Source organism: Xenopus tropicalis, chromosome 5, assembly GCF_000004195.4.
Source record: "Xenopus tropicalis strain Nigerian chromosome 5, UCB_Xtro_10.0, whole genome shotgun sequence".
In the NCBI taxonomy this organism is placed as follows: domain Eukaryota; kingdom Metazoa; phylum Chordata; class Amphibia; order Anura; family Pipidae; genus Xenopus; species Xenopus tropicalis.
Genome location: NC_030681.2, coordinates 87,296,181 through 87,320,330, shown reverse-complemented (window position 1 = coordinate 87,320,330; position 24,150 = coordinate 87,296,181). Strand labels below are relative to the sequence as shown.

The window sequence follows — 24,150 nt, the reverse complement described above, 5'->3', positions numbered from 1 at the left end:
TAAGTCTACAAAAAAAATCATTAGGTTTTAGTTTATTTCTCCCTCTTTCAAAGATGTATTCTGTATAAATCTTTTGTACGGGTAAGGGCCGTGGCAAACGGGGAGATTAGTCGGCTGCAACAAATCTCCCTTGTTGCGGGCGACTTATTTCCCCGATATGCCATCCCACCGGTTTGAATGTAAATCGCCGGTGGAATGGCAAATGAGGCGCCATGATTTCCCGAAATCGCGGAAGCTGCCTTGAGATTAGTTGCCCGCAACAAGGGAGATTTGTCGGGGGTGACTAATCTCCCTGTCTACCACGGCCCTAAAGGGCCTGTTATCCAGAATGCTCGGGACCTGGGGTTTTCCAGATAAATAGTCTTTCCATAATTTGGATCTCCCTACCTTATGTATACTAAAAATCATTTAAACATTAAAAAAAACAAATAGGATTGTTTTGCCTCACATAAGGATAATTATATCTTAGTTGGGATTAAGTACAAGGTACTGTTTTATTATTACAGGAAAAAAGGAAATAATTTATATTATTTGATTATAATGGAATCTATGAGAGTTGGACTTCCCGTAATTTAGAGGTTTTTGAAAAATGAGTTTCCGGATAACGAATCCCATACCTGTTTCGTTATATTAAAAAAAATGATGTTTGTGTGTAAAGCTTGAGACCCTACAGGCACTTAAATGTGGCGAGCATAAGGATATGATTAAAGGGGACCTGTCACCTTAAGAAATAATTCCAAATTGTTTTCTATTGTGTTTTTCAGTCAAAATAAACTTTACTTACACTATATAAATTATTTTGATCTTATTTTCTTCAGCCTTGGAATTCACAATTGCAGCAAGAAAGCAGGCACCATTTTGTGGGCTCTGTTATCAAAGCAGGCATTGTATCCTGCCAAAATCTTGTTTTTGTGCAAGTAGGGGGGGACCTGATGCTCATGCCAATGCACTGGTTACACAATTACATGGTGAGGAGGGAGGGGGAATGTGAGGAGTGCAGCAATATCTAAGAAATTTTGAATTGAAAGTGAAAGTAACTGTCTGCCCCACCTCTATGCCTAAGGAATATAAGCAGGGCAGGCAAAATATGACTGACAGCTGGGATTTTTAAATGCTTTTATATTGGGTATGGGTGTGGTAATAAAAAACTGATTTGGGGTTTCATGTTTAAGTTAAAAAAAAGCTTTTATTATACAGCTTTTTATGTCTGGGTCACAGGTACACTTTAAGTGCCCTCTTTGACACGAAATGCGGCAGGTTGCTTATGTTCAAGATGCCTTTTCTTTAAACAAAATAAAAATGTATTTTTAACTGCACCACATTATTCTTCAGTGGTCCAGTTTTTTGTGCCAGCCTTTTCATCATGAAGTATTTTCATTTTAATTATTTCCCTAATAGCTGAATATATGAGGCATGAACCCCTGGGCCCCCAACATTACTTTTGGTCACCCCATGAAGAAATCTAACTAGATTATTTAGGTGATTTGACTACAGGTGGTTCCCTAACCGAAAAAAGCAATTCTTACTATGGACATTTAAATATTTTAACAGCTACAAGCAAAAATAAAATCAATACCTTCTGTATTCTTCGAACAAGCACAGATGCAAAGAAGCGCAGTGACAATCTCATTTCATCTACAAAAGATTCATCTTCAGTAATATCACTGAAAGAGGTAAAGAGAAAAAAAAAGTAAGATTATAAGTATTTCATCAAATAGATATGCCTATAGCAGACATGAATATATAGCTGATCACTAGATTTTGTCTTGCATCTGTGCAAATAAGATCTTATTTTTGGGCTGATCCCAGCTCAGCAACGCAACTGTACTTGACAGTACAGTTTTACTGAGGTGTGTGTAAGGGAGCAGATACACTTCTCTCAGTTTGCAAAAAAAACACAAGCTGAAAGCAGCAGAGCCAACGCTTTGGGGCAGACCTTAATACATAAAAACTCACCCACGTTGTATTCATTTCTATGGGATTTTTAGAAGCATATTTATTAAATGGTGAGAACTAACTTTCATCCATTGATAAACTCACTTCTAAAAATCCCATAGGAGCATATAGACCATGGGTGGAAGACAGAAAGGCAATAAACTGACAAGGGACAATGTAAAGAAAACTAAGAATAAAAGGGCAAAACAGTAAAACAAAGATACGATGATAAAAAAAAGTAGGGGAATAAGTAAAAACGTGTGAGAAATGACAAAAGGCTAGAAAAATAAGTATATTTTTACTAAACTGAAAATACTTGTGGTACTATAACCCAGGTATCTTGCCTAGTCTTACATTAGCTTTAATGGTCTATTTAGGTAAATGTTAAAGGAACAGTAACACCAAAAAATGAAAGTGTATAAAAGTAATAACAATATATAATGTACTGCTGCCCTGCATTGCTACAACTGGTGTGTTTGCCTCAGAAAGACTACTATAGTTTATATAAATAAGCTGCTGTGTAGCCATGGGGGCAGCCATTCAAAGGAGAAAAGGCACAGGTTACTTAGCAGATAACAGACAAACCCCCATTATATGGGGCTTATCTACTAGTTATCTGCTATGTAACCTGTGCCTTTTCTCCTTTTTTCCAGCTTGAATGGCTGCCCCCATGGCTACACAGCAGCTTATTTATATAGTAGCTTTTCTGTAGCAAAAACACCAGTTTTTTTGCAGAGCAACAGCACATTATATTTTAATTACTTTAAAACACTTTAAGTTTTTGATGTTACTGTTCCTTTAAGGTATTGTTGTCCAAGTGTGTAACAAGAATACTGATCAAGCTGATTCATTGTTATCTACAGCCTTTAAACATTTTCCATATAATCTAGCAAAAAGTCTTCTCTACAGAATGTTTTAACATCATTTTATCAGTGGTAAAAGCTATTAACTACTCACCGATACCAAGGATAAACAAAGTTTTCAAGTACTAATTCAAATACCTGTATAAAATTAAAATAGGAATACATATCAACCTATGAATCTGCTCTATGATTAACTATATATGAATTATGTGACATTTTGGTTCCTAAAGGCAAAAATTGCTTATACATTGTATACATACCACATTTAGCCACTTATGAAGATAATTTTTTTTCATTTTATCACCATTTTATGTGTATTTTATATTTCAAAGTATGTTTAGTAATCCTTACTTTATAAAAAAAAACAAAAAAAAAAAAACACCCTTTTTTAAATACAATGCCTGGGCCTTTGAGTTTCCCCAGACAACTGCTGCAGAGAATGGATTTCATAACTGCTGAAATAGATTTTAAAGGATTTTTACTAAATTGTGCATTTACTAAATATAAATTTCTACTAAATTTACTACTAAATTTTTACTAAATTTACATTTACTAAATTTTGCAAAAAGATATAAGATACGACTTAGGAATATGATGCATTTAATTTTTAAAACAAACATTACAATTGTATTATAACCTAGGGACAGTTGGCAGCAACATATCATAACACAGTACGTTTGAAAAGGGTTCAGCTCATGGAAATATTTATATTTTACATAATGGGGTTGATTCACTAAAGTGCGATAAATTTTATTGGCCTTTTTTTGCTTTAAAATAGACGCGATAATTAGCGTGTGATTCACTACAGTATTATCGTGTGCGTTAAGTCGCATATCGCATGCGTTAATTTTCGCGCGACCGCATGCGTTAATTAGCGCACAGAAAAGAATACTAACGCATGATTCACAAACAGTAAGGCGCGCTAAATATCACATTAGGCTATGAGAAAATTAACACCTACAGGCAGGCGATAATTATAGAAAAGTACAGTTAATGAGCTTTTGGCAATAAAATATGGACTTTGCAGTGTTATTTATTCAAGTATGTGTTTCCCCTAGAGTGATGCAGCCGCCAGTTTGCAGCGAAATGGTCATTTTTAATACAGTAATTTTCCGCAAGTATTGGCGTGTATTGCTAACATGCAGGGCTGTGGAGTCGGTAGATAAATTCTCCGACTCCGACTCCTCAGTTTCTGATACTTCCGACTCCACGACTCCTCTGTTTTTAATATGCTAATGTGTTTTATACATTCATACAGTCAATGAAAAGCATGCTTCATGGTCACTCAACGTGTTCGTTTATGCACTGTGTGCATTGGGCTTTATTCTTATAGCAGAGAAGTAATTAATTATGACTGTTTGTGAATTGGGACATTTAAACTTGCTTTATTTATTTTTTTTATTCCCATTTAAATTTAGTAGGAGTCGGAGTCGGTTCATTTTTTGCCGACTCCGACTCCAGGTACCCAAAATTGCCTCCGACTCCACAGCCCTGCTAACATGGCGTGTGTTTATTCGCGCAACTATTTATATGCGGCTACAAGTGCTGAAATGTTTCGGCAGGCATGGATTCGCAGCAAATTTTTGGACGTGCGGCAAATTTTTCCATGCATTTCGCAAAACAATCTGCCAATGGCAAAATGCATGAAAAAATTCGCCACGCAAAAATTCACCACACGTCCAAAAATTGACACAGGCGGGCAACAATTTTTTTGGCCGCACAACATTTTTGCCGTTTCATGGATCTTTTGAAAGATTTGCGAATTTTTCACCAAAGATAACCAGAACACATTTGCTCATCACTAGCGGCTACTATTTATAAGCATCTACTATTTATATGCTACCATTTCTATGCTACTATTTATATACACTATTTATATGTGGCGACAATTTATATGCACTATTTATATGCTACTATTTATATGCGGCGACTATACGGCCGGCGTTATTTAGCGCATGTACCGTCAAATACCGCACGAAAATAGTCTTCGCGAGTTAAATAACGCATGCAATATCGCACGTAAATTAGCGCAAGTATGCTTATGGTGAATCGTGTGATAAGTCGCGAAAATTTAGACGCGATAAAATTTTTACCCCGCGCTATAAATACCGCACGTTAAAACGCACTTTAGTGAATCAGCTGTCCATACACTTTAAGACTTTTAAAAGATCTTTTAGTTATCATTAGACCAAGCTTATCCTGAAACAATTAAAAATACAATTTGTCCATCATTGAAAACAACTATTCCAAGCGATATCGTCTAGTTGAAGCTATGAAAACTATCTGCTTGGTCCTGAAAACAATTGGACAATGGGCAAATTTCAGTGCTAATGACAAAAATTTTCAAACCTGCCCGATCGATTTTCTGAATCATGTCAGATTAATAATCTCTAGGTGTTCGATTGCCTGGCGCATACTGACCTTAAGATAATTTGGCATATTTGTTGGATCTCACTGAAATACGTTGTTAGGGAGAAAAAAAATATCTTAATCTGTATGGCCACCTATAGACATGTTAGAGAAGGTGCAGTGAATAGATTAGAGGGGTGCAGTGAATAGATTAATACAAAAACATCTGCCGAGGAACAAAAAGAACATTCACTGTAAAGCCACCACTGAGTTTTACAATGCTAGTGCCAACTAAGGATCACAAAATTTTAACTAAATAATAAATACCTCTGACAGAGATGCATCAACCTTTGAAGGCACCTTCAGATTCAACCATGGCTGGTAGTTTTCCAGCTGAAGGGTAGGCCTGAAGTTTTGACAGTAATTAAAGAATTTTAGTTTTCTGCAGATCCTCCATTCAATCTATAATTTATAAATCACTGTGTTATGTACTTACCTGTGCCTTTTGCACTTAACTTTACCACACACAGCACAACTGTGACCTTGCGGAAAAAGCTCTTGCAGTTCCAGCTGCTAAAGAAAAGATGAAAGATAAATGAACAAATTGGTTTTAGCATCAATGTAATTAGATGATTCCCACTGTAAAACTGTTTGAGGCCTCCTGAATGGCTAGAAACTGTCCACAGTCTTAAAAAACTCTACAAATTATTGGGAACTACCAACTTAATTCAGAACATAAAATAAAACTTTTTTTGTAAACTATCAAAGAAGCATAAAATGCATTTCACTGGATTTAATATACAGAAAAAGACTTTTCTTTAACACATGCCATTCCACATAAAAGCCAGGGTATTTATAAAGTTTTGGAATTGCTACAAAGCCACAAGTTAATGATTTCATAGAATGCAATATTTCCTGTGTTAATGATAAGGTTTAAGAATTACAGCCTTAACGTTACACTATTTAACAGCATGCACAAGGTCTCTCTGACAGTCAGACAACCTAAAGCAATAGGTTACTGACTGATTGTTGTATGCGGAGCAGGCAGAATTTACTACTTACAGACTGAACAAGGCAAAAATATGCATCTGATTAATATTTTAAACCTTAATTCAACAAAAAAAAAAAAATCACAGAGGACAAACAGCTATTTGAGGAATTTGGGTGTAAAATCTGAGAAAACAAGTGTCAAATCGAGCAAAATGTACACTAGTTCTGCTGACAGACTAGGTGCTGGCATACTAGTTGCACACAATGCTGATAAAAGCAAAAATCACGCTGAATGGTAAAGTATCTGAAAGCATTCTTTCAAAATACTGTAATGTGACTTTAAATATAGAAACATTGTATTATAAAGTTCAGCAGATTCATTTCTAAAGAATTTGGATGAAGTAACAGAAAAAAATTAACAAAATATGAAAGAAGTCACTGAAAGTGTCATTAAAAGAGTAAGTTAAAGTTAGTTAAACAAAAAAAAGTAGCGGGGTTGAAATTGATAATCTTGTGCTTTTTTTACAGCATTTCCTTGGCTACCCAATGAAAGGTATGGGTCAATGAAGAGAATCACTTTCTTTCTGCATTACTAGGGGTGTCCTCTTTGAAAACAATTTTGGTGAAGATGAACTACATTTTAGGATGATGTGGATGGTGACATTCTGAAAGCAGTTTTCATTTTTTATTTTTCATGCTTTTAGAATTATTTAGGTTTTTGTTCAGCAGTTCTCCAGTGCAATTTGCCCTTGCAACCAGACAGTAATTTTAATGACAGACTGGAATATGAATAGGAGGTAATCATAAAAAAAAAATAACAAAAATTACAGCCTCATAAAGCAATCTTTTTTTGGCTAATGGAATCAGTGAGCCCCATGTGAAAGCTGGAAAGAGCAGAAGGCAGCAAATAATTTGAAAACTACAAAAAAAAATTACAAAATGCTTTTCATGTGTAAAACAACCACAAAGAAGTTCTGTCAAATTACCTTTGGCTTGTACTTTATGTTAAACAGTATATTTGGAAGAAGGGATTCAGGACCCAGTAAGCAGTAGAATGTAACAATGCCAGCAAGAAATGACCAGAAGATCATAAGAACATGGATATATCTACAAATTATAAACAGAAAACAAATTAATCAATTTGTGAATAAGATATCAGGTAGTGAAAAAGATCTACAGTATAATTATAAATAACAGGTCCAGACTGGGATTAGAAATAGGCCCTGGCATTTCCAGTAGACAGAGGACCAAACAGACCTCCAGAGGCCCACTAAACAGTGACTGTCTAAAAAAATTAAAATGTTTGAAATTTAAAATGACAAGATAGTTCAGATTGTGTTTTCAATTATGACACTGAACCTTACCACTGAACAAACCCGTTTTGAATCCTGCCCTTCTGTGGTATGTTTGGATTATACTGAAACCTATTCTCAAAAGGTTGAGATCTGTTATGGGTGTATACCCTGGACGCAACTACAAACAGGGCCACCATCAGGGGGGCACAGGGGGGACAGTTGTCCACGGCCTGGACGATTGGGGATTTAAAGGGGGCCCGGCCATGGTACAGTGTTTAAGCAAGGGCCCCCTTTTAAGAGTTACAGGCCCTTGCTTCATTGGTGGTCAGCGGGTAATTTTATACTACTCTTATTAGGTTGTGCCCCTGGAAGACGCTGGGGGGAGCTGAAGGATGTTGGGGAGGACGCTGGGGGGAGCTGAAGGATGTTGGGGAGGACGCTGGGGGGAGCTGAAGGATGTTGGGGAGGACGCTGGGGGGAGCTGAAGGATGTTGGGGAGGACGCTGGGGGGAGCTGAAGGATGCTGGGGGGGGCTGGAGGATGTTGAGGAGGATGATGGGGGGAGCTGAGGGATGTTGGGGAGGACACTGGAGCGAGCTGAAGGATGCTAGGGGGGAGCTGGAGGATGTTGAGGAGGATGATGAGGGGAGCTGAAGGATGTTGGGGAGGATGCTGGGACGAGCTGAAGGATGCTGGGGAGGACTATGAAGGGGAGGTGGAGGATGCCGGGGAGGACGCTGGGAGGGAACTGGAGGATGCTGGGGAGGATGCTGGGGGGAGCTGGAGGATGCTGCAGTGGGGAGTGGCCCATAGTATGGGGACACTGGGGGTCCCTGCCCTGGCACCAATGCGAAATGTAACCCCTGGCTACTAATGTTTTAGGGGGGCCCTGGCTACCAATGTCTGTGTGTCCTTTGTACTGATGGGAGGGGCCATTGGGGGATGGGGCCCAGAAAATTTTGTTGTGAGTGGCCCCGTGATTTCTGATGGCGGCCCTGCTTGCAAATATATCACTCAACAAGCACAAATGTTTTTATACAACTCGTTGGATCAGTGGCAATTATTTAGTATGGATCTATTCCTCTGTGCCTGCATTGCCTCCCTGCTATGAGGACAGCGTAACTCAGCCAAGAGAAAGATACAGACTGTATGAAAATATAAAAATACTAATAACACTTTAAAGCACTTGTGACCTTAACCATTTAATTTCTGCTACTGGCCTTGAAGAATGAATGTGGCCAAAGAGAATCTGCAGTCAAAAACTGCTTTTTGATTAATGAAAAAATTGCAAGCAGCTGTCCCATATATCACTCATTAAGCTAAACTTATCAATGGATTTAAGGTTATAGGTTTTAATATTTCCTACACTGCTGCGTCTGATCCCTGAAACAACGTGAAGGATGTGGGTGAAAATCCCCTTTAAAGAATATTTGCAGCAGAAAGCATAGCATAAATGGACATGCATGCATCTAGATAATGAATACAATTAGTTTTCCTAAGTTTTCTAGAAAATAGCGTTAAGGGGAGAAAAGTGACATAGTGAGAGTTTCAAGCCTGAAAAAACTATTGTATAGATAGGAGACAGGGTAGTGTAAATAAATAGTCAAATACTACGTCCATTCAAATGTAGGGCTGTTAGCCAAAAAGGATAGGGTGGAGGCTACTTGTTTCTGCTAGTAAGTGGTGAAGCGGTAAGTCTGTCACATGAAGTCAAATCAATGAGGAGTGCCGGTGCGTAACAGGGAAACTGTGGAGCACAGTTTCTGTCATGGCTCCAGGCAGGGATTGGCAGCGAAGTCCTTGTACCTTTTCAGCAGGATGGTGGCTAGCATAAGGAAGAGTAATACGAAGCAGGACAGTGGGTACTGCCTGCACATCTCCCGCAAGGTCCCCATCCGTAACCGCTGCCTGACAAACATCCATAATTCCCAGGCCGCTACCATGACAGCGCTTCACAAGACGCAGCAGCGCCCAGTCTCTTCCTGTCAGGCTGGCCGAATCAGACAGTAGGACGTACGTAACGCTGGGGGTGGAGTTAGGAGGAGAATGGGGAAAGAAGAGGCGGGTGATTGCTGCGCTATTGGTGGAAAAGTGGTGCGCTTGCGCATGTGATAAAACTGCTAACGTGTGTGTGTGTGTGTGAGTGTGAGTGGTCTGTAAGACTTTTACACACGCTGCAAAACCTTAAGCCCAACAGAATATATATATACAGACTATATATGTGTAGCCTTTATGGTCTTAAATATGGAATCGAAATTAAAGGCTGCTAAGAACGTTTTTATTGTTATATTGGACGGCTTGGCAAGCGTGAGGACAATAAAGTCCAGCTACTTTTAAAAATGGAAAACGCCTGGACTAGTGAATGCCAGAGGGAATCTTGTGTTAAAACACATCATTTTGTACTTTGCACACCATTTTTTGTGCCCACAGTTTTAGAAAGTGCACACAAAAGAAGTTTTTTTGTGCAGAAGTTTATTGTATTGCTTTCTAGATCTGCTGCTAAAAGCTTCCTATGTCTTGAATCAGCATTCAGCACAACATAAAACCAGAGAGTACATGGGAGTATGTGAGGGTTCCCCTTAAATACGCTGAAGGGTAAAGAGAAAGAAAGGGGACGTATATATGAAAGGAGCAGAATAAATGTGGAGTGAAGACATGGGGGTAGCCAACTAAAAAAATATAGCAGAGGGATTGTTATAAGAAGCGATAGACAAAATTTTAGACCAGCGCACAAAGAATCTTGTGCAAAAACACATCATTTTGTACTTTGAACACCATTTTTCTGTGCCCACATAGTTTTAAAAAGTGCACACAAAAGAAGTTTTTTGTGCAGAAGTTTATTGTATTGCTTTCTAGATCTGCTGCTAAAAGCTTCCTATGTCTTGAATCAGCATTCAGCACAACATAAAACCAGAGGGTACATGGGAGTATATGAGGGTTCCCCATAAATACGCTGAAGGGTAAAGAGAAAGAAAGGGGACTTATATATGAAAGGAGCAGAATAAATGTGGAGTGAAGACATGGGGGTAGCAAACTAAAAAAATATAGCAGAGGGATTGTTATAAGAAGAGGTAGACAAAATTTTAGACCAGCACACAAAGAATCTTGTGTAAAAACACATCATTTTGTACTTTAAACACCATTTTTTTGTGCCCACATAGTTTTAAAAAGTGCACACAAAAGAAGTTTTTTGCACACACAGCCAAAAGAAATTAGAGGGAACATTGGTATATAGACAGTCACTTTTTATTGGGCCTGAGATTAGATGTTTTGACCTCTGCATACTTGAAATGCCAAAAAATATTTTGAACACCAGTCTGTACTTGGCACTTTATAAGTAGGTCAAACTTTCAAGGTGATTTCAGGTATTCAGACCTTGGTTGCAGTAATGGGGTATAATCATAAAATAAATAAAAAATCAGGTCCAGACAGGGATACAAAATAGGCCCTAATATTTTACGTACACAAAGGCCCAAACAGCCCCCCACAGTCACAATACATGCCAGTTAGGTGAAATGGTACATGGGGCATTTTGGCACTGAGGCCTGCTTGCAAATGCACCATTTGCATCAAATAAGCCATTTTTCCTTCATAGTTTTAAGAACTACAACAGATGGACAAGGCTGTTTTGACTGCTGCTATTCACTTTCCAGAGGGTAGCTTTGGGGAAAAAAATGTGCCATTAGCCTAAAGTCTATAGGGTTTGCATCAAATGCTTTGGTACTGGGTTTCTCAGGCTTGTAAAACAACACTCAAGCACTTAAAGTAGCGCTGTGTGGAACTGTCCTAAACATGATGACCCCTTTTACATACACTAGTGTTTTTCTCCATGCATCCCCTTGGCAGGCTTTATCCCCTACAGACAGCGCTGTATTGTATTGCTTTCCAGATCTGCTGCTAAAAGCATCCTATGTCTTGAATCAGCATTCAGAACAACATAAAAGCAGAGGGCACATGGGAATATGTGAGGGTGCCCCTTAAGAGACAAAAATACGTTAAAGGATAAAGAAAAAGAAAGGGGACTTACAGATGAAAGAAGCAGAATAAATGAGGAGTGAAGATATGGGGGTAGCCAACTAAAAAAAATCAGGAGAGAAAAAAAGAATTGCAGAAAACTGACATGGTGAAGAGATAGGAAATGGAGAGTGGCAGAAGGGGGAAGTATTAGTGGAATAAGGAAAGCATAATGGAGGAGAGAAAATATGAAATGGGGAAGAAAACATGGGGAGAAAAGATAAGGGAAAGAAAGAAGACAACATGTAATATGGATGATAGTTTTTCTGTGTTCTAACACCTGGCTCAGTGGTAACATAGTAAGTTATGTTGAAAAAGACACGTCCATCAAGTTCAACCTTTTATGTCTATATGAAACCTGCCTAATTGATTCCACAGGAAGGCAAAAATGCCCCTTCTGAAACCTCTCCGATTTGGAAAATTGCTTCCTGACTCACAAGATCGCAGTTGATCCTGCTCCTGGATTTACTTGTGCTAACAGCTATTTTCAATAACCCTGTATTACCTCACTTAGTGCTGGGCGGTATACCGGTTAACACCGAATACCGGTGTTTTTTTTTTTAAATTATATTCATTTTGCACATACCGGTGTGTCACGGTACTCACGTGCGGCCAGTCTCGCGCGCCTCCTTGCGCTTTCATGATACAAAAAAGTATTTTTAATAAGCTCTCTGGCATGCATGCGTCATTCCTGGTAGTTGAAGCTTAAGAGCCGGAGGGCGGAAGTGCTTGGGATAAGGCACATGCCGGGACTTTGATGGAGCGCGAGAGAAATTTGATTGCTGGGAGCGCTTCACCCGTTACCATAGCAACCGCAGCCGGGGCACGGAGGCATAAAGCGTGTGCTTACATAAGCCGGGAATCGGCTGGCAGCTGTGTGAGGCAGTACTGCTGAGACCGGCGCAATGAATAGGAAGAAAGGGGACAAGGGCTTTGAGAGCCCCCGACATTACAAATTATAAGTATCCTTCTTTATGGCCCTCTTATTGTGCCTATCAGTATGTGCTGTCATATATTATTTATTTGTGTGATACATTCCATACATACCTGGGGGGGCATCTTCTTATAAATCTCCCTCTAGCAGTGACCTGTGCCTCCCCGTGTGTCTGTACCTGTGCTGCCCAAGATCATGCATGGAAAAAAAAATACCGTCAAATACCGTGACACCGATATAATTTTGAAAAATACTGTGATATAAATTTTTGGTCATACCGCCCAGCTCTAACCTCACTGGCTAAAAAGCCATCCAACCCATTCTTGATGCTACCTAATGTGTCTGCCAGTACGACGGACACAGGAAGAGAATTCCACAACTTCACAGCGCTCACTGTAAAAAAAGCCCTTCCTTAATATATTGAGATGGAACCTCTTTTTTTCTAATCGATGCCCTTGTGTCTGCTTGAGGGACCTACTAGTAAATAAAGCATTAGCGAGATTATTATATGATCCCCCCAGTCTTTCTTCATAACTGAGACTTTCCATGCTCTTCATTAGCTTGGTTGTCCTTTTTGGATCCTATCTAATTCAATAGTGTTCCATTTAAGCACTGGAGACCAAAACTACATGGCATAATTGCATATTGCAAATAGGGCCTTACCAGTGCTCTGTAAAGTGAAAGAATAATGCACTGGCTCCTTTCTCCCTTTCTTCTGCAATCTATGCCCCCTTTATTACAGCGCAAACCTTGTTTGCCCTTGCAGCTGCTGACTGGTATTGCTTGCTACAGCCAAGTTTATTATCTACAAGGACTCCAAAGGTCCATCTCCATTATGGATTCGTCTAGTGCAGTCCGATTAAGGGTATAACTGGCTTGCACATTTTTACATCCCAGGTGCATGACCTTACATTTATCCACATGGAATTTCATCTGCAATTAGCTTCCTAGATTGCCAGTTTGTCAAGAACATCCTGCAAGGATGCCACATCCTGAATGGAATGAATTTGGCTGCAGAGTTCTGTGTCATCTGCAAACACTGATAAATTACTTACAATACGTTCCCCTAAATCATTAATGACCAAATTAAACAAAAGTGAACATAATATCAAATCTTGATGAGAATGATATCACAGTTCAAATCCATGTGATATCCCCCATAAAGAAGAGAGAAAGACCTGATTCTTCCTTTAATATTTCTGAATGGATAGTGGGGCTTATTCAATGGGTGCATACCAGCACATGGAACAAGGCGAAGGTCAATCTATTTCGTCATATATTTATACATAGAATTTTACCTGGAACATACTTGATATTGTTTTGATGCTTGAGTAGATTTTTTAGGTTTTATGCTCTCTCTTTCAAAGATGTATTCTGTATAAATCTTTTGTACAGGTTATACGGAATGCTCAGGACCTGGGGTTTTCCGGATAAAGGTCTTTCCATAAATTGGATCTCCACACCTTAAGTCTACTAAAAATCATTTAAATAATATAAAAAAACAGATAGGATAGTTTTACCCCAGATAAGGATTAACTTAAGTGCCACAGGCAGTAGAATCTACATTCTGTGGATAAAAGGACTGAAGTGCCACAGATTATAAATTCTACGTCAGGGGTGGCCAACACGTTGATCGCGGTCCACCAGTCGATCCCCCGTGGATTTCTGGTGGACCGCGATGAAGCCAGGGACGCGGAAGTGCTCCGTGAATGCGTACATAAGCATTCTATGCATATTGGGCATCAATCTATTCAGTAGACCCCTGACGTTCATAATTAGAATGTTTTATCTTGATATGTTACAAAATGTGGGCTATAGAATGAGGTAAATTGCAAGGTTCAAGCTTTTCAGCAATGAATTAAAAATGGATACATTTAGCTTACCGTATATACTCGAGTATAAGCCGATCCGAATATAAGTCGATGTACCTAATTTTACCTAAGAAAACTGGAAAAACTTACTGACTCGAGTATAAGCCTAGGGTGGGAAATGCGGCCGCTACTGCTAAGTTTCAATAATCAAATAAATAACAGATAAATAAATAATAGATAACTTTAGGGAAAGAAAAATGCTACAGCAGCAGACAAAAGCAAGTTTGGGAAGGCTAAGGAAGCTGCCATACTAATTATCAAGTACTTGACACAGTTCACGTGAGGGGTTGTCCTCAGTGGACCCCAGTCCCAGTACAAGTCCCACCACAGAACACTATAATAGTAGTTACTAGGGCAAAATAATTCTTGATGCTGGACTTAGTACAAATTTAATTTTTTAAAATTGTAGTTATTTTACCACTTACTGACTCTGGCTCGTTGTGCAGATGGAATGTGCAGATGGAATGTGCAGATGTAACGCGCTCCTTGCACGCACAACCCCCCCCCCCGTGGATGGACGTGTGTCGGCATAGACATGTCCCTGCCCAATGTGTATAAGCATTGTGCTGAAACCATAATGAGAAGGTCAAAACATGGCATCCATAATGATGCCTGGAAAATGAGGTCATTCTGTTTGCTGAATCCATGCAAATCATCTTATCTCTTTAGACATCTAAAAATTAAATAAAGTAACCCTTAAGATGCCACCCACCATAAAATCTTTACAACAGTAAGGGGTTAAAACCACACAGTGATGCGCCCGTTATCCTAATTGTTTATTTTGTGCACATCCCTCTTCCTTATAATAAGCAGTTATAATAGGAAGTAGCTGCCTCCATTCTTGCCAACCGAATACCCAAACTACCCTAAGCCGAGGGTTACTTTTTCAGCACATTTTTAGTGCGGAAAACTCTGCTTATACTCGAGTATATACGGTAGCTTTGCAGTTTTCCCATACATAGATATATTTACCCATTTTACATTTAGCAGAATGTGTATTTTCTGAGGTCAACTTATGTATTTTTACCTTTTACATATATTTCTACCAAAAAATACACCGCCTGATTTATATGCCATGATATATGTAGGCACTGACTTCATTTTGGGGTCTCTATTTAGGATGTTTTTTTTTTTTCTTGGTACCTAATGCTATACGATAAGGTGATTGAAAGTGGAAACTTTGAGGTGATTTTTATTAGTATTCCGAAGTATCTCCAAAGTGATTATATAGGAGGGCACACACCATAATGGGGAAAAATGCCAGGTGCCGGGTAAAACGTTAGAAATACAGGACTCAGTACTCGCAGGTCTAGGTGAAAAAAACAAAATGTTCTTTTAACCTTTTTACTGCCAACGACGTATGGGATACGTAGTGGCAGAAAAAGGGCTTAAATGCTTAGACTGTAAGCTCTACGGGGCAGGGACCTCCTTCCTACTGTGTCTCATACCACATGGCACTTATATATATATATATATATTTATTATATCACTTGTCCTCCCTGTGTGTAATTTTGTATTCTGTAAGACTGTACAGCGCTGTGTACCCTTGTGGCGCTTTATAAATAAAGTTATACATACATACATACAAATGCCAACGATATGACCCATACGTCGTCGGCATTTGAAGGCTTCTCTCTGCAGCGGCGGCATGTGCAGAGAGTTTCTAGCAATGACAACCCCCCTGGGCAACGAGCCAGGGGGGCTGTCATGTGGGTCCTGCGATGCTATCGTCGCAGGATCATCCTGGAAGCAGCAGACGCGATCACATCGTTTGTTTTTTTCATTTTTCACACTTTTATACATTTATTTACATTCATATACACACTTACACATTGTCACACAACTTTTACACATGTACACACAAACACTTTTTTTTTTTTTTTTCATTTTACTCTGTTTTTAGTTTCTTTTACCTAAAAACTGTTTATTTTGACAGCGTGACTATTGGATCAGATATTCTGACCACTAATTACACTGTAATGTGACTTATTTTGTTGTTTCACTTATTTGCACAATTTTTGTGGTTTTATCGCATTTTATCCCTGTATAAGTGTTCCTAATCTGTTTTTAGCGTAGCTTTACCACGTGTAACTTTGGTGTACAAAAATAACTTTACCTATTTTGAATTCATCAGAATGTGTACTTTCCAAAAATATATGGTTTCTCTGTATAGTTAAGGGGGGTTACTGCACATAATACACTGTCGGGGGGCTCTGTGCAAAAGCTGAGTTGGCAGGCGAGAAATCCATATGCGCTATTTTCATTTTGGGGTCAGTACTTACCGCAGACTTTGGTATATCTATGCATATTGGGCATCAAACTGTTCAGTAGACCTTAGGTGTTCCTATTTGGGGTGGCTTGCCTTTGTACGCAAGAAATTGTGTGAGATAAATGCGGCAAATTGCAACATTTTTAGGCGATTTTCTAAAATGTCATAAAAACCAATAATTTTAGGAAAGCTCTGCAGATTGGTACTTTGATGTAGAAAGGACTCTTTACCCTTGTTGGATTTGTCAGAATGTGTACTTTCTAAAAATATATGGTTTTGTGGGGGTCTCTGTATAGTTAGGGGAAGTTTCAACACATAATACACTGACAAGGGGCTCTGTGTGCAAAAGCTGAGCTGGCAAGCGAGAAATCCTTATGCGCTATTTTCATTTTGGGTTCAGTACATACCGCAGACTTTGGTCTATCTATGCATATTGGGCATCAAACTGTTCAGTAGACCATAGGTGTTCCTATTTGGGGTGATTTGCCTTTATCTGATCTTTATCAAGACATTGTGAGAGATAAATGCGGCAAATTGCAACATTTTTATGCGATTTTCTAAATGTCATATAAATCTGCAAACTTAGGAAAGCTTTACAGCTTGGTACTTTGGAGCAAAAAGAAATGTTTACCCATTATAGATGGGGGGATGTGTACTTTCCAAAAATATATGGCTTTCTGGGGTGAGTGTACTTTTTTTGTAGCATTATCCCACATAAAGGATGTAAATGTGTTGATTTTGCAGGAGCTGAAATGATAGATCATATGGGGGTATGTTCCCATTGGGGCCCCTACATGCCACATACTTAGGTAAACCTATACATATTGGGCATCAAACTGTTCAGTGGACCCCTGGCGTTCAAATTTAGGGTGTTTTATCTTGGTACCCAACACTATGTGGGAGATAAGATGCTGCAAAGTGGAAGCTTTGAGGGGATTTTTGGAAATGGCATCAAAATTGCTAACTTTAAAAAAGTTGTGTGGCTTGGTACTTTGGAGTAGAATGACATGGGTACCCATTTTAGATTTGGGGGAATGTGTACTTTCCAAAAATATATGGCTTTCTGGGGTGTGTGTACTTTTTACTAGCTTTATCCCACACATAATGTAAATGCGTTGATTTTGCTGGAGCTGAAATAACAAATGATTGATCATATGGGGGTATGTTCACATTGGGGCCCCTACATGCCACATACTTAAGTAAACCTATACATATTGGGCATCAAACTGTTCAGTGAACCCCTGATGTTCATATTTAGAGTGTTTTATTTGGTTACTTTATGACCTGTAGGAGATAAGATACTATAGACTGGAAGCTTTGAAGCGATTTTAAAAAAAAATCACAAATTTTAATAAAAACCAATAACTTTAGGAAAACATTGCGACTTGATAGTTTGGAGTAGACAGACAGTTGTGCCTATTCTGTATTCCCAGAATCTGCTCTTTCCAAAAAATGTACAATTTTCTGGGATAAACCTTGTTAGTGGAATTTTTGTCCTTGAAATCTAAAGTATGCAGCTTTCTGAAGCAGTGCTTTGGAAATTTGGTAGTGTACTGCTGGGAGTTTTTGACCTATACAAGTGACAAATCTCCATAAAACTATATATATTTGGTATTGGCACGTTCAGGAGACATGGGACTTTCAAAATCAGTTGTATATTTGTGCATAAAATAATTTTTGTTTCTAGTATGTGTGTTTATATTATGGAAAATTTGATATTTTTTTTTGCATTTTTAGACATTTAGAAGCCTATATCTTGTTGGAATTGGAATTACACAAAAATTCTACCATATTTTGAAAGCTTAGGTTGTTCTGAAAAAAAACAATATATTGTTTTCCTGGGTAAACTAAAAGTCCCCCCGAGGAAAGGCCCCTAAAGTGAAACAGCGCAAAATGTTCAAAAACTGTCTGGCAATACAAATTTCCGCTTTGAACAACACAGCTGGCAGTAAAAGGGTTAACATGCAAAAATCAAAGTTTCAGTCACAAATAAGGACCTTTCTCTAGATGCCTCGTGGTATCCAAACCCCATTAAATAACCTGTGATTGAATATGACACCAAATGACATCACAGCCATGTCACCAATCCTCCACAACAAAAATATACTGATTATCATAAAGAAATAGACTAGAAAAAAAAGTATAGGAATAAATAGGAGCATACAAGCATGTTGTGTGGGATGGGTGATCATTTGGCGCCAAATTCAATCACAGGGTATTTAATGGGGGGTTTGGATATCATGAGGCATCTTGAGAAAAGTCCTAATTTGTGGCCGAAATGTTGATTTTTTGCACATTATTCTATTCTCTGAGCATGTGTGTAACTTGATCCTGTCTGCTGTTCTGAGCTACACATGCCCACCAGCCAATCAGAAGCTGATCTGGCAGAGGGGGGAGGGAATGAAACACATGTGCAGTATGAAACAAGGAGGGAAAGGAAGGGAGAATACCTTTTTAGAGATGGCTGCCTGTTCTAGAAAATGTGAAGTAAGGTTGACTGAGTAAATATTTGATTAGGTGAGCCAAAAGTGTGGAGTTTTTACTAAACAATAGGAAGACTATTGGGCAGTATACTATTTAAATTTTGACTTTCATTCTCCTTTAAGTGTAGCTACCACACAGGTGGAAGTGTTACTGCAAAAGGTAGGGCAGGTGGGATGCAATTTTCTAACAAACTAATTTGGACATTGAATGTTTTAGAAAATGGCAGCGTTTTATTCAGATCCTTGCTGCTTAATTATTTTGTATAACCAGTTAACATGATCTGGTCAGTTTATTAGAGTTGCACTGGGTAGTTTAATATTTTGTTGATCTACAAATTGCAAACTGTTTCTTATGCAGCTATATACAGCTAAACTATACATAGGATAATGGATATTCCAACTAATACCAATGATTAGTCTCTGTCCTGACAATCCAAGTTGTCCCTCCTTTTTGATTAAGATGAACTATGATTTGAACTCTTTGGCAAAAATGTCTAAAGCCAAGAGCCTACTTGACACTAAAAACTCTGCCTCACACTCAACACCTGGGAAATCCTAAGAAGCCATGAGAAAGCATAGCTTCTTTGCTAATAACTTATGAGCCCCACAACATTTGTAGGTGTCCAGTTTTGAATTATGCCCTTCAAATCCATAATTCAAGGCTGAATAGAAATCAGTCCTAAATGGGATATACAGTGCATGGCAAGATAACCTTCAGCCTGCATTGGAGTAGAATACAAATTAGAACTCCAATATTTTACAGAAGGTTTTAAGATAAGTTTTTATGGTCTCAGTCCATCCAACACACATTTATCCAAGTTGTATGCTCTGTCAAGCAAGGTTCTCATTACAGCACATCATTTCTCAATGCAGAAGGCTTGTTGAAACCAGAATGAAAGCTTAGGGAAGAACTAGGCTTACTTAAACAATGGTATGCAAAATACCTAATATTTTCACTTTGATGTTAATGTGTCAATATTGTTAAGTGGTAATATTTATTATACATGAAAAACACATGAACACAATATTTTTGTAAATCATTTTATTTATATACATTTAAAAATATGCTTGGAAAATCCAAAGCAAGTAAAATACTCATCACTGGTGCAATCCCGAACCCATATATTAGAAACCTCTACAATCCCACTGGCAAAGGGCAGCTATTTAGATCTCTTGATTTTCTGTAACTATCATTCAGATTACAGTTACTAGGTCAGAGTGTGCACATATATAAAATGTGGAGGGGTGAAGTCCTCCATCCCTCAAAAAACCTTGTTGCTGGATCAGGTTTAGCAATAGATTAAATAAAGTAAATTTTAATGGAAAACTGTTCCTATGTTCAAAGTTAGAACCTCTGAAGAGAATGAAAAATATAAGGATATATTTATGGCAGCAGGAAATGCTGAGAGGACCCAAAATGATTGAAGTAAATTATAGAAGATATCTAGACTAAAATCTCAGTTTAAGGTCTGATCTAACTGTCTTTCCAAACTGTGGTATGAAGTTTCAAATAATACACAATGAAAAAAATGGAAGGCTGGCAAGCACAAAATAGGTTCAGTTTTGCTTCATACACAAAATAGGCAACGCAAATATAATAACATTGCAGAATTCTATTTCTGGTTATACATGGAAGATTGGTGACTTATTCATTTGCTGTACTTTATCTCATGCAATGGAGCTGCACTCTTTCCGATTTAAGAACGAAGAACGTACGTCTCAGGTGAACAGCATAATAAAACGGCAACATTTAGACAACTTCAAAATGTGGTATAACTGTAGAAGAGCTTCAATGGGATCAGCTATTATGAATAACTTTTATTATAACTAAGGGTAGTAAAGATAGTGTTCTGGTCTTATAGTTGGCATCAAGGAAAAGCTTTTACATCCCAAAACATGGATTGTTATTTGTTTGGTACATTTCTGTTCTAGAAAAATACTGAGTGGAACTGGACAGGTGCAGATTAGCTGCAAAAGTAATGTTCCTTCATATTCATTTTCAGGAAAAAAGCCCCATTAGATTTATAAATTTCTAAGACACTATATAGCACTGAAGAAAAAGCAGCAGTGCTCAAAAAAAAAAAAAACTACTACATGCGTTGGTAAGGAATAACTGACACTAGCATATTTGGGTAACATAGCAAAAGCAAGTGTTCAATAATTAAGAACTTCCAACTGTAATACTATATAATAGTAATATTAAAAGCAGGAAGGTACAGTTTAAAAGGGAAATATATTATTGTCAAAATAAAATATGCATGGGTGCTTACTAAACAGCCAAGCCATGGCAATCTTACATTATGATTATGTACCAATTTTTATAGGGGGATTACAAAAGATCAATTGAAAGTGAAGTATACAGACCTACTGGCAACCACCATGCTAAAAAGTAATGTCCAGAGTAATATTCAGTACAAGTAAATATACTGCAATGTGTGACTACAAATCAAACAATCTCTGTACTAACAGACACTTATATTAATGACACTTAAAAAAAATAAAAACTTTTATTACAAAAATAAGTTACACTCGCCTCCAGCTTACAGTATAAAACAATTTTATTTGCAGGAATGCAAAATGATTGTTTATCATGAGCATTTTTGAACAGATGACATCTATTTTTTATCGGCTTAAAATCTGCATTAACTGGGGAAATACGTGTATGAAACTATCATGGGATAACAAGTTTGATTAGCTATTGTGGTGCCTAATGGTATGTAGCTTAACTGCAGTATCCCTTTAAGTTTTTTTTCTTCAATTTGTTTGGATTGTGGCATACAGGCTTTATCCTTTAAGGGAATCTTTCACCATTACCACTGACATATAAAGGTGCTTAAAAATTTAAAACAAAACATATTCCATTGCACACTGCAGAGTATCCTAATCTGATTTAAGACAGTTTATGGATAAACAGCAATGATGTAAAACTACAGAAAACATTTTCTACCTAAAAAAAACAAAAACATAACTACAGCGGATATACTAGATAATATAATTTATAAAAAAAAAAAAAAACCCCTAAATCAGGCTCACACTGGATATTACAGCTTAGGCCTGACATGAACAAAAAAGGGACACTGCAGTCTTAAGTACAAGTCGCTGATGTACTTTTTGGAACATCTGATGTCTTAAAAAAGTAACATCTCGCTAAACTATTTTACATCCAAATAACTACAATATCTGAAAGAGCAAAAGGCTGCTTTTTCAGCCACAAAATACGACAAAAGCTAGGCCCGTTGCTGAGCTCATGAGGAAATCTTACAAGCCTTCAACACTGAAGGCAGTATAAGAGTGTTACATTTGGTACATTTTAAAATTGCTTCCTCATGGCACATTAAACAAATCTGGCTTTCATCAACAAAGATTTTTCTATGTACAGTACACACAGGGTATAGTTCAATCCTCTGCTACTGAGGTAGTTAACCAACCCTTAAAAAAGGTTCTCAAAAGAACCACTATCTGGAATGCCTGACTAACTGGCTTTGATGATTACACCCGAAACTTCTGTATTTCAACACAATTCAAGTGATACAGACAATCATGATTAACCTTCGGGAGCACAAAATAATTTCAGGGTACCAATGGCGACAGGGGAACATATGCAAATATGCTTAAAATTTGTTTGAACAATGAATTTTCTTCTCTGCTAAATAAACATTTTCTTCTGCAACAGGTATACAAATGTAGTTGCTATGCCATTCGGAGATTATTAACACTATAGGAAATGCCCAGCTTAAGACATTACTGGCAGAAATGCCTTCACTTAAATTAAGTAACAGAACAGCAGAAACTAGTGCCGAAACTCAGATTCTACTATTCAATAAGGCAACATTCCAAGAACTAGCATTTCCAATCAAGACGCATTTGAAGATGGCCAATGTAGACGCTTCATCTTTAATACCACTGGCATAGCAAGCACCATTTGAACCCCACATTAGGGTAAACAGGGAAAGTCTACTTTAAAGGACTTAATGAAGATAATAGAAATGTATTCAATTACCATGCTAGTCATGAACACATTGGTAAAACAGGGAAACTTAAATTTAATAACTTGCACTGCAAAAAAAAAATGTTAAAAGGAATTCATATCCAAGTCCACATATTAGTTCAAATGTCCCATATTAGAATCCATGATCTTCACATGAAGGTCTTCTGCAATAAAATATGCTCCTATACAGCTGAGATATTAAGGTTGCTTGATTTTCTTACCATTTACTCCACCGCAAGCTTCTGGTGTAATCCCACATAGCAAGTCAGTCTTCATTGTAACAGGTCAGGACCGGCCTCGACCCCTTTTCCCTGCTAGCCAGGTAACAAAAGGTATCAATTAGACAACACAATCCTTTTTTAAAGGCAAGATCTTAATATAACAAAGCAAATAAGCATGCAAGGTTTATTAAAATAAAAAAATTCCAAAAAAAAAAAAAAAGTATGATTGCCACTAACTTTCTAATTTGCTTTTCATTTTACATATTAAAAGTTTGGTATAAGAATTTAACTTTTGTTCACAAACTGATTTTATTTTTTTAAAGGCTAAAAGTAAAGTAAATCTTACTTATACCTTTTCAAACTATATATACCAACATTTCATTTCTTTCAGCAGTTAGACTATTTGCTATAAAGGGGAACTAAATGCTGGTGTAAATGGAAATTGGTTATTTTAAATTAGCTGTTTTGAGAGTCCTTTTTCTGGCAGCTCCTGCAAGAATCCTCAGATCACTGAATGGTGGGCCATATATTAATTACCTATGCAGGAAGGGGCTCAGTCCTTTTGTGCACTAAGACTGGGTACACAACAGATGCACAAGACATGGGGATTTTTGATTACGTGCAACCATTACGTAAAATCACTATGAAAAACTTATGGTTAGATTAACATTTTAAGTTTGCAACATAAGCTTCCAGGGGGTATCTACACTCATTATTTCTGCAATGTACTTTACTGTAAGTTATTTGGGGACATGATACCTGTCCACAGCTCAAACCCACCCCAAAAAAAACAGCTAGGTTGGCAGGTGATGCCCCATCACTCCAGATTATATCAGCACAGTGAGCCGACAGTCCCTGTGCAAGTGCCTTCTGCATAGGAAATTTAATTCTTGGATAACCACCTGCAGATATCAGATCGCCACACGAAAGGTGACAAA

At 37.9% G+C, this 24,150-nt stretch overlaps 2 protein-coding genes across 16 annotated transcripts in view; both read right to left on the bottom strand.

Annotated features, from left to right (window-relative positions):
* Positions 1–9,474, bottom strand: part of snx14 (sorting nexin 14) — a 74,926-nt gene extending 65,452 nt beyond the window's left edge. For 5 of the 10 annotated variants that reach the window (XR_004222631.1, XM_031901816.1, XM_031901818.1 and 2 more), the window contains exons 1-6: positions 9,239–9,473; positions 7,124–7,244; positions 5,644–5,720; positions 5,475–5,553; positions 2,893–2,936; positions 1,577–1,664 (exon numbers count right to left, since the gene is read on the bottom strand). Coding sequence is in view for 9 of the 10 variants with exons in the window: in XM_031901816.1 (XP_031757676.1) it covers positions 1,577–1,664; positions 2,893–2,936; positions 5,475–5,553; positions 5,644–5,720; positions 7,124–7,244; positions 9,239–9,375 (546 nt within the window). In the remaining variant the exon portion in view is untranslated. 10 annotated transcript variants of the gene reach the window in all.
* A 12,017-nt stretch (positions 9,475–21,491) lies between these two features.
* syncrip (synaptotagmin binding cytoplasmic RNA interacting protein) overlaps positions 21,492–24,150 on the bottom strand; it is an 18,719-nt gene continuing 16,060 nt past the window's right edge. For 3 of the 6 annotated variants that reach the window (XM_012963512.3, XM_012963514.3, XM_012963516.3), the window contains exon 12: positions 21,492–23,305. In XM_012963512.3, coding sequence (XP_012818966.1) covers positions 23,277–23,305 — 29 coding nt within the window. In that variant the 3' untranslated portion in view covers positions 21,492–23,276. The remainder of the gene's footprint in view (positions 23,306–24,150) is intronic. The other 3 variants (XM_012963513.3, XM_012963515.3, XM_012963517.3) reach the window with 1 other exon arrangement.